We start from the raw sequence: 10,316 nt of genomic DNA on the forward strand, positions 1-10,316 counted from the left end.
AGAATTGAATGCATTCAATGAAATTAGTGTGGCATTAGCTGCTAGAGGTACAGTTTGTTGTTAGTTGCTAAGTTGTATCCGATTCTTTTGTGACCCCACAGGCTATAACCCACCAGGCTTCTCTGTCCATGGGATTTCCCGGTCAAGGATACTGAAATGGGCTGCCATTTCCTTCTCCAGGGGATCTTCCCAACCCAGGGATTGAACTCGAATGTCCTGTAATGCAGGCAGATTACTTACCACTGAGCCACTGGGCAAGCCCCTTGGTTTGATAGATAGCTATCATGTTAATGAGGCTAGACAACAGTTTTAGGGTATGGGTTAGGGCCTGGGGTTGGAGTCTCACCTTGGTTCCCCTTCCTTGTCTGAGGAGTGGACACACTGCAGATAATTCAGCTGTAGCAGATGGTCATTGCAGTCAGTGGCAGCAGAAAGAGGCAGGCAGCATAAGGTGAAGAAGTTATAGATGATCTCTTGCCATTGAGCCTTGAAGCTGCCTTTGGTGACACTGAGTGAAGGGAACTGGACCAGCGCGTCGGACGGTATGGAACAGGAACAGCTAGATTGGAGTCAAGGACTATTAGAACTGGTCTCCCTTCTCCCCTGCCAAGCTACCTACCAATTCAACACTGTCTCCTCCCGATTAATTCATTCTTTTTTGTGTGTGTGATTGTTAGGAAATTTGGGAGCTAAAACAGTGCATAATCTCAATCCATTCTTAATTCCCTGCAGTGCTGAGTAATGGTACATCCGTGGTGCCATATTTAAAAGGTCAGAAATGTATCTTGAAAATCCCTATTTTCCTCTTAGGCTATGCTTATTAAATCCAGAACTTAAAGAATCCTGTCTTTTGAGTACTGTCTACCATTTTACAAGAGGATATCTCTACCACCTCACCAACATTTTTTCCCCCTCACCTTTTTTAGCTGAAATAATTTTCTTGATGTGTCTGATTAATTCTGTGGAAAAAAGAAATCTTTTATAAAATGGGAGGTGCTAGAGTTGCAGGCTGTTTTGCAGTCACTCTCTAAAGTGACTTTAGTAATAGTCCTATGTACAATAACTATAATGGTGAAATAACATTAATAAAATTTAACATTTTCCAAATGCTGTTGGCTGCCCCTCCTTTGTTTGGTAAACTGGTTTTTGGTTTGAACCAGTAAAGAGCATTTTTCAATTGAGAGCTTCAGGGTTTGTACCTTGGTTCAGGTAAGGTAGATTGAGTCAGTTTGATAAAAGGCAGGCTTAGTAGGTATCAAATTCTTAGATATGAGGCCTTTCAGAAAGGAATTTCAGCTGGCATGAGGGACTTTTAGGAAAAGTGAATAGTATTAGTCACAGACATATGATTTTATGAACTGCTTGGCGTTATGACCAGGCTATTCTAGTCGGGGAGTGGTCTTTCCTTTAACCCTATCTTGAGTCCATATATTCCTGGCTGGGTTTTTTTTTTTTTTTTTCCTTTTGGTGGTGGGGGTGGGGGGGCAGGGGGAGCACTGCGGTGAGGGTGATGTTTGTGCATGGCTTGGCACTATGCCTAGAAACATCTGACTTGTGAGAAGCTTTAAAAATAGGCAAGGCTCGGGGACTTATATTTTAGTCCAGCCTCTGACTATTTTATATGCATTTTATATTTTACCACCTACTATAGAAACCTTTACTTCTGATACCTGGAAATGAGTCTACGAAAATAATTTCTAACTACACCAATATTCCCTTGACCATGCTAACAATTTTTTTTTTTTACATATTTTAAATGCAACATATGGGCATTGCAGAATTTATACAAGAGGTTGATAATTTGGAACCCAAAATAACATCTTTTGCACCTGAATCATGTTACCATCAGTTTGCTATTGAAGCAAATAGAAATTGCATTGTTGGATTGTTAGGCTACAAGGAAGGATGAAATTCATCTATTTCATAATCTTGTGGTCTATGCATTTCAAGTGTTTCAGCCAGTCATCCAGCTAGTTAATGGTAGAGCCTAGACTCAGAAAAAAACAGAGCAAATTAATACAAACAACAAAAACAGTCCTAATTCTAGTTCCCAGTCCACTTCTAAAATTCATTTCACATAAACTCAATTAATTTCTTTGCACTGAGGCAACAGGCAAAGGGGTCTTGTTTACAATATACTGTTGGAAGCAGTATGTTTTGTCTGTCTTAGAACTGCAGTCAGACTAACTTTTGGTAGTTACATTTCTAATATTTGAGGATTTAGGAATCCAATCTTAAATGTGACTACAATGCATTATTCCTGAGACTGAAATTTTACCCCTCTCCCTGACATAATCCCAACCCTAGGCTCAGAGATGCTGCTTTACTCCCTTCTCTCAGATGGTGTTAGTGGTTTTGTTTTTGTTTTGAAGGAATTGCTCCATATTTAGCTTTTTTTTTTTCTTTCTAGATTTATAGTTTGTTTTCACTACTGAGATTTGATTAATTGGTACTCAAGTTCAGATGCACCCTTTTGTTTCAGTTTTGACACAATAAAGCTAGAGTAAAAAATAGAAATTTGGTTATGTCACTCTCTACCTTTTTTACTTTAGTGTTTCCCCACTGCCCTTAGGATAAAGTACAAGCTTAATATTTGTGAAATTGGTTCTTCCTTCCCCTCCAGGCTCATTACTTGCCATTTTCTAGCCCTCAACTTTAACTGTGATTACTTTTGAGATTTTCTACCCTCCACCTTCTCCAGCATTCCTCCTGCTTTGTTTTAACACCTGTCTTTCAAGAATGAAATTTTGATATCTCTGGGAAGTCAGGAAGCTTTCCCTGAATGACCAAAAGTGGGTCAGACACCCCCCCATTGTTCCTTAGCTGTTATGCTTAGCTTTAGCATAACACTTGACATTATATTGTAATTGCCTACTTATTTGACTCTGCACTCATCTATAAATTTCTTGAAGGCAGGACTTTGTTGCTCTATCCTTGATAGAGCATTTAATGCACCTGGGGGAACTGCTTTTTTTTTTTTTAATTGATGAGTGAAGGTATCACAAAGTTTTACCCAAAGTCCCAGATTTCACTTTTTTTTTTTTTTAAGTTTTCTTGTCACTGTCTTCTTAATATCTTCCCATGGAGGAAACTCCATGCTCTGAAGCTTTCCTGCAATAATCTGAAGGAGGTGGGACTAGTATGATGCAAAGAGATGGAAGACAAGTGTAGTAAAAAAGACTCAATAGAAATACAAATTAACATGCAATGATCTTAACTTGAAAAGAGCAGAGGCTCCCACCCCACCCTGAGGATTAATGTTGACCATGGCCAAGCACACCCCTTGAATCCGAAGGCTCATGTGTACTCAAATTCTTGTTCAGTCTAGCCCTGAGTCCCAAGTCACTCACCTGGGGCAAGGCAAGCAGGAAGCTGAGTCCCCAGGCTACCCCAAGAAGTTTCCTTCCAGCTGAGTGCGGTCCAAACAGGTGGAGTACGGCTGCCTGGCGGTCGAGCCCAATGACCCACAGGCAGGAAAGCTGCGGGATACATGGGCATTAGTTTCAGGAACATGAGTGTCCGACATGCAATGTCCCTGGCCAGCCATTGAACAGTGATATTCCAGGTCGCATCTAGGGGCATAACCACAAAAGTGACCAGTAAGTCGGCAACGTCTAAATGGGCAAACAGTCGTCGTACCGGAGAGGGACGGAGCTGGTTGGGTTGCGGTCGTGTCACTGACCACAGCACGGCCAGGTTCCCTCCAGCCGAAGAAACAAACAGCACGACAGTCACTCCCACTCGCACCTTGGTGGCAACTGAGAAGGTGGGCAGCTCTGCGCCCTCCACCTCTACTCCTGATGCTACCCAGACCTCCTCCCCAGCCGCTGATGACCCCCAAGGGGTGACGTTGCCTGCAGACATGGTGACCTGGAAAGAAAAGGGGTGGGGCGATGAAGTGTGGGTCTGAAGAGGTGAACTGCGTCCAGTTTCTTCTCTCTCCTTCGCAGGATCTGAGATGGTTATTTTGCGAATTTCGTCCACTAAAGCCTCTACCTCTGGAGACTCTGTCTGTAATCTGGAGGTCACCTGTCCAACTGTCAGGGGCTTGCAGGGACTAGGAATCTGGTGCCGGCTTCTACTTCCAAAGACTCCTTTAGGACCCTGGAGCTCTGAATTAGATAGGAGCGTGAGAGGGAGTGTGTGTGTGTGTGTGTGTGTTGCGAGTGTTCCCCTGTGAGCACCCCTGGGTCAGGGGTAACCCCATCCTAGTGGTCCTGGGGAGAGCACTGCGGCGCCTTCTCGCTCCGCCCCGACTCCTGCAAACCTCACCCTTGGTCCAGAATATTTAAAGAAGACTGTGCCTCTGGAAGCTTGCTCGGGAAATAGAGATCTTCAGATAAGAGAATGAGACGACGGAGACCACGCGCACACACACACACCCCTCCACCTCCCCCAATCCCCCCCGCCAAACACACAAACCATACAGACGTATGCCCAGAGACAGGTGCCTCTCGTTCTGAAATTCCGTTTCAGGGGCGGGCTCCACTCGCTTTATTTTCTGATGATGTTTGTTCCTCGCGCGGCACCGTTGGGTCGTCTGGGAGGCGTGACTAGGGGCGGGAAGTGGGGCGGGAAGTGGGGCGGGAGCGGAGCTGCAGAACGGGTGCCGCCGCTGTCATGGACGCCTGGGTCCGCTTCAGCGCCCAGAGCCAGGCCCGGGAGCGACTGTGTAGGTGCGGCCCGAATAGGAAAGGGGGGCAGGAGGGCGGGCAGAGGAAGAGCCTCGTGAGGCGAGGTCAGTTCACACTACGGGGGTCAAAAAGGGTCAACTCGGACTACGGGGGCCCGGACGGACCGCGAGGGGCTGATTTGAGCCGGCCGCGAGGCCTTGGTTCGTTCCTGCTCGTGAGAAAGATGGGGAAACTGAGGCACGAGTGGGCCAGCGGGGAGGCGGCTCAGGGTTGTGTGTTCACATAAGACCAACACTTTCCTCCCTGGGCGACGGTGGGACGAGGAGCGTTCTCCCCGTGACAGATAGCAATCTAGGTGGACTCTGTCCCCAGAGCTACGGAGGCACTCCTGAGTTCCCGTTGTCCCCTTTACCCTACTGTCACCCACTAGCTCCTCCACCTCCGCCCTGCCTTCTAGTCTTCATTCATCTCAAGGGCCTTGAAGATCTCTTAGTTCACCAATTTTGAAGACTGACCTGTTCTTCAGCCATCTCCCGCCCCCTCACTGAACATTACACACTCACACTGAAGTGCTTGTGATCTTGCGATGGTCCTCCTGCCTTCTTCACTGTCCTCTTCAGGCTGCATCATTGTTAAATCTCTTATTTCCTCAATTCGAAGTAGTGTTTCCCAGCCCCTACTAGGCTCCTTTTTATCCTCAATGCCTTTCTCTTCCCTTGGCCTGGGGAAGAAACTAAGATATAGGCCTGAAGAGGAGGAAGGGGAATGGTCTCAAACTGGGAAAGGGGTGATCCATGGTTGCCTTTTGGAGGACATTTTTGAGGGGGAGATAAAGGAGGTCTCCACCTTACCTTACCTCTCTCTCCTCCAGGGCTGCCCAATATGCTTGCTCCCTTCTTGGCCATGCACTGCAGAAACATGGGGCCAGTCCTGAGTTACAGAAACAGATTCGACAACTGGAAGGTCATCTGAGCCTAGGAAGAAAGCGTAAGTAACTAGGCCTTTCCTTTTATTACTCCAACACTTCCTCCATCCCCAGCCATTATTTCTTAGTCCCTCCTTCCTATTTTTGACCAGTGCCAATTCATCGTGGTTTGCCTCTGTACTTATCCTGTGCAGGCCTCCCAGCTGAGATAAGAGAGCAGGGATAAGGTCAGTGAAGGATTGGAGAGAATGAGGCAGATTTGAGAAAGCTAAACTGGGACACAAATTAATAAAAAATTTGAACTAAAAAAGATTGAACTTTCTGCTGTTTTTTAAAAAATTGTTTATTATTGTTTCTATCACTTGCCTGATTTTCACTCTCTTGCTTTCTCTCTTTCTCTGTATCTTGCTGTCTGTTTGCCTTTCTACTTTCAAATCCTTGCTTTCTGTTGCTGTTCCCCACAAGTTCTACGCCTCGGTAACTCAGCAGATGCCCTTGAGTCAGCCAAACGAGCTGTGCACCTATCAGATGTTGTCCTGAGATTCTGCATCACTGTTAGTCATCTCAATAGAGCCTTGTACTTCGCCTGTGACAATGTCCTATGGGCTGGGAAGTCTGGACTCGCTCCCCGTGTGGATCAGGAGAAGTGGGCCCAGCGTTCTTTCAGGTTTGATATTCTTTTATCCTACAAGGTCTATCGTATTCTTCATACTGCCTCCCTTGCCTTTCATGAGAGAACAATCTTTTAGGGTGTTCCCAGAATATACACATCTTAATCACTTGGCTTCAATCTTCATTTAGATCTTAAAACCATCAGAGAAGAATGAATGGGGGCAGATGGAAGACAGATGCTCTTTCATGATGAATGACTAAGATTGGGCAAGACTATATATTAATTATATTGCTTTAATTCTTCTTCTGTCTATACCACAGATTTATGCCCTTCACTGTCTACACATTCATTCTAAAAATACTTAGTAGCTGCTTACTGTGAGCCAGGGAATAAAGCAAAGCGCTAAGTAGATATGGTTCCTGCTCTCATGAAGCTTCTAGTTTAGTAGGGGAGTCCGATATTAAAACAAATAATCACCAAACCGAATATTTGTGGGAAAGTATAGGATGTTAGCCCCTGGAGGAAGGCATGGCAGCCCACGTCAGTATTCTTGCCTGGAGGATTCCATGGACAGAGGAGCCTGGCGAGATACAGTCCATAGGGTCAGAGTCAGACACAACTGAAGCGACTTAGCACATACATAGGATGTTAGAGCTTTATAACAGGGGGAGCTAATCTAGATAGAAAGGTCAGGAAAAAGAGAACCCTTTGAGAAAATTAAATTTTGTTTCAGACCTGAAGTCTAAGTAGAAGTTATACAAAGCAAGCAGTAGAAAGAAGAAACAGAAAATAACTCATTCTAAGGCCTTGAAGCAAGAAAGACTTCTTGGAATTAGAGAGGTAGAAAGAAAGCCAGTGTGGTTGACAGTATTGAGGAGGGGCATAAGTTCAAACTGGAGAGGTAGACCAGGGCCAGATCATTCATGCAAGCCCATCTAGGTAATGGTAGGATTTTTTTCATTTAGTTTTGTTTAAATTTTATCCCAAGTCCAGTGGTTCTGAGCAGGGATGTAACATGATTCAAATTGCATTTAGATCTCTCTTTCTGTACTGTGGAAAATGGATTGCAGTAGAACTAAAGAGGAGAAGATTCTCTAATGAAATGATGTTGGCTTGGATTAAAGAGCAGGCTGGTAGTGAAGGTGGAAAGGAATATGATTTGAGAATGAAATTTTCTGTCTGTATATCACCTATATTTTTTTTTGCTTCCCTATGATTTGTTTTGTTATTTTACATTATATTGCTTCTTTCCATCTCTGCTTCTGTCCTGCTTTTCATCTTTCTCAGATTTACAATTATAACAAGGCTTATGGTATATGAGGGGTAGGGGCAGAGGCATGGCTTGAATGGTATGGAAAAGCAACTCCCTAGAAGAATTTCTATGCCATGTCTACTCTTTCATTCCATAAATATTTGTTTAGCTCTTACTATGTGCTAGGCAGAAGTCTAGACACAAGGATGCAGTGGTAAAGACAAATAAGATCCTTCCTCCTATGGAGCTTACATTGTAATGGGAAGGGACAAAGACACAGTAAATAAGAAAAACATCAGAGAGTGGTAAATGCTGTGTAGGAAATTAAAATAAGGTCAAGTGATAAGATGGTAAATGGCTTGCTACTTTAGAATGGGAGGTCAGAGAAGACCTCTCTGAAGAGGTGACATTTAAGCTCAGACATGAAGTGCAAGGAAGAGCCAGCCATGTGAAGATTTTTGAGGGAGAATATTCCAGATTGAGGGACTAGGTAATGTAAAGATCCTAAAGCAGGAATCAGCTGAATGGGATCAAAATATAAAAAGAAACCAGTGAGGTTGGAGCATAGTGGTTGAGGGAAAGAATAGTACAAGATAGAGAGGCAGAGTGGCTTGTTGAGTTCTGTAGTATTTTATTCTAAATGTGATAGGAAGGAAACCATCGAGAGTTTTAAGAAAGGGTATAATGTGATTTACATTTATGCCAGCTGCTATATGAAATTAGATTGTTAGCTGTGGTGGGCAAGAGTGACCATGGGGAAACCAGTTAAAAGACTAAAGTAGCAGTTCAAGCAAGAGATGATGGTGGTTTAGACTAATGGCCCCCAACCTTCTTGGCACCAGGAACCAGTTTTGTGGAAAATTTTTCCACAGACCAAGGGGTGCAAGCAATAGGGAGAGGCTGTAAATATAGATGAAGCTTCGCTGACTTACCTGCCACTCGCCTCCAGCTGTACTGCCCAGTTCCAGGGATTGGGCACCCCTGGCTTAGACTATGGTCTAAGTATAATAGATAGATGTGATTGGATTCAGGGTATATATTAGAGGTAGGACAGTTAAACTGAATACAGACCACTGTTTTCAGAATGGATTTAAAAAAAATTTTTTAATGTAGGCTGTTCTTAAGGAATTTACAATCTATCACATTTGGCAAGCTTGGCTTCTTTTTTCCCCCCTTTTAAGAAAAGGATTGTATTTAAATTATGTGTGTCAATCTTTGAAACAACTGAAGCTGTTCTTTTTTTAAAAAAAGTTGCATTATTGTAGTTCAGGTTGAGTGCATGTGTGCTAATCGGTTGCCAAGTGGAAAAGTGAAATTTGAAGTTAATCTTGGACTATTTCATGATCCTCATTACTTTAAAATCAGGATCTTAAGGTACACATACATAAACACATTAGTTACAGAAAGGTGGAAGGACATTTCTAATAGTGGGTAATAACATTCACTTCTGATATTTTAATGTATAATCTGTTTGCACTATGAGGGAAAAAAGTTTAAGTGTTCTGTTGGATTTGCTCGGTGGGTATATGTACCCATCCTGACCCTTCTTCTCTGTGTATCCCAGGTACTATCTGTTTTCCCTCATCATGAATTTGAGCCGTGATGCTTATGAGATCCGCCTACTGATGGAACAAGAGTCTTCAGCTTGTAGCCGGCGACTGAAGGGTTCTGGAGGAGTCCTAGGAGGAATCGAAACTGGAGGACCTGGGGGTCCAGGGGCTCCAGGAGGAGGTCTGCCCCAGGTGGCTCTGAAGCTTCGGCTCCGGGTCCTGCTGCTGGCTCGGGTCCTTCGGGGTCATCCTCCTCTCCTGCTGGATGTGGTCAGAAATGCCTGTGATCTCTTCATCCCACTGGACAAACTAGGCCTCTGGCGCTGTGGCCCTGGGATTGTGGGGCTTTGTGGCCTCGTGTCCTCCATCCTGTCTATTCTCACCCTAATCTGCCCTTGGCTACGACTCAAACCCTGATATGCTGTTACAGGATAAGGAGGGGACCTGAATTGGTGAGATGGAATTTTATAGATCGTCCCTGTGTCCCAGCCTCATTCTAACTCCACTCCTTGGTTAAAGTTAAAATCCAGAGATTTGAGAATAAAAGGAAGGAGCTTTGGGGAAGATGAGATGAGGAAAGGTGATTTGTGAAATCAATTGGATGATTCAGATATTCAGATCTGTTGGAGCTTTTGTTCTTTTCCTCCTTCATTGCATTGTCTGTCTCCCCTGACTCTTTACTGTCTCTTAAGTCTGTTTAATATTCTGTCTCTGTATCCCTTTTGTACCTTCTCAGCCCTCTGTCATAAGAATTTAATCAGCAGAATTACTTTTTGGTATGGGAAGTAGAAGGTATGGTCTGTAAGGTTCTAATTGCCTTCTTCCTTTTCCTCACAAAAGTGACTTGTGGCAGTTATTTTTGCCTCCAGACTCCAGATCATAATTTTAAAGGCTTTGTGTCCCAGTGGACTCTTCCCACATGCACCAGAAGTAGTTTCATGCTTCCTTTTCCTCGCTTATGTCTACCTCACTATCCTCCCTCATGATTTGCCATTCCCCTTCTTTCCACTCACACCTGCAAGTTTCTGCTTACACTTTGATTTCATGGTTTTGTTCTAGCCTTTCCATACCCCTTCTTTGCCTATCCAGAATGATGCTATGTCTAGCATCTTGTAAATATTGTACAATGATTCTGTGTAAATAGCTGAGGCCCAAGCCCATGATGGAGAGCAAGCCTTCCAGGTTAGCAGATTAAAGATCAATTTGCTCATTGATATTTGGTCTGGTCCTGTGTGTTCTGGTCATCTGAGGCCCCTATTTCTGTTACTTTGGTTTGGGTTTTCCATGGGATTAGCCACTGGCATCATTACCTGCAGACTTTTATTGAGTGTCTACAGTATGT

At 44.0% G+C, this 10,316-nt stretch overlaps 2 protein-coding genes across 4 annotated transcripts; one reads left to right on the plus strand and one right to left on the minus strand.

Annotated features, from left to right (window-relative positions):
* Positions 1–1,593: 1,593 nt before the first annotated feature.
* On the minus strand, positions 1,594–4,509 carry LOC122676576 (gonadotropin-releasing hormone II receptor-like). Of its 3 annotated transcripts, XM_043875970.1 has the most exons (4): positions 4,428–4,501; positions 3,640–3,870; positions 3,351–3,479; positions 1,594–1,987 (listed from the first exon to the last, which is right to left on the minus strand). In XM_043875970.1, exons 2-4 carry the CDS (start codon positions 3,862–3,864, stop codon positions 1,955–1,957), a joined length of 387 nt encoding a protein of 128 aa, XP_043731905.1. In that variant the 5' UTR covers positions 3,865–3,870; positions 4,428–4,501; the 3' UTR covers positions 1,594–1,954. The 3 variants fall into 3 exon arrangements, 2 of the variants coding, with proteins under 2 accessions (XP_043731905.1, XP_043731904.1); XR_006335604.1 differs by lacking the exon at positions 3,640–3,870 and having other exon boundaries at positions 3,351–3,572; positions 4,428–4,509; XM_043875969.1 differs by lacking the exon at positions 4,428–4,501 and having other exon boundaries at positions 3,640–4,236.
* Positions 4,510–4,552: 43 nt separating this feature from the next.
* PEX11B (peroxisomal biogenesis factor 11 beta) lies at positions 4,553–10,188 on the plus strand. Its single transcript, XM_043875966.1, has 4 exons — positions 4,553–4,676; positions 5,506–5,621; positions 6,025–6,226; positions 8,989–10,188. Exons 1-4 carry the CDS (start codon positions 4,621–4,623, stop codon positions 9,389–9,391), a joined length of 777 nt encoding a protein of 258 aa, XP_043731901.1. The 5' UTR covers positions 4,553–4,620; the 3' UTR covers positions 9,392–10,188.
* The last annotated feature ends 128 nt before the right edge of the window (positions 10,189–10,316 follow it).

This window comes from Cervus elaphus, chromosome 20, assembly GCF_910594005.1.
Source record: "Cervus elaphus chromosome 20, mCerEla1.1, whole genome shotgun sequence".
Classification (NCBI taxonomy): domain Eukaryota; kingdom Metazoa; phylum Chordata; class Mammalia; order Artiodactyla; family Cervidae; genus Cervus; species Cervus elaphus.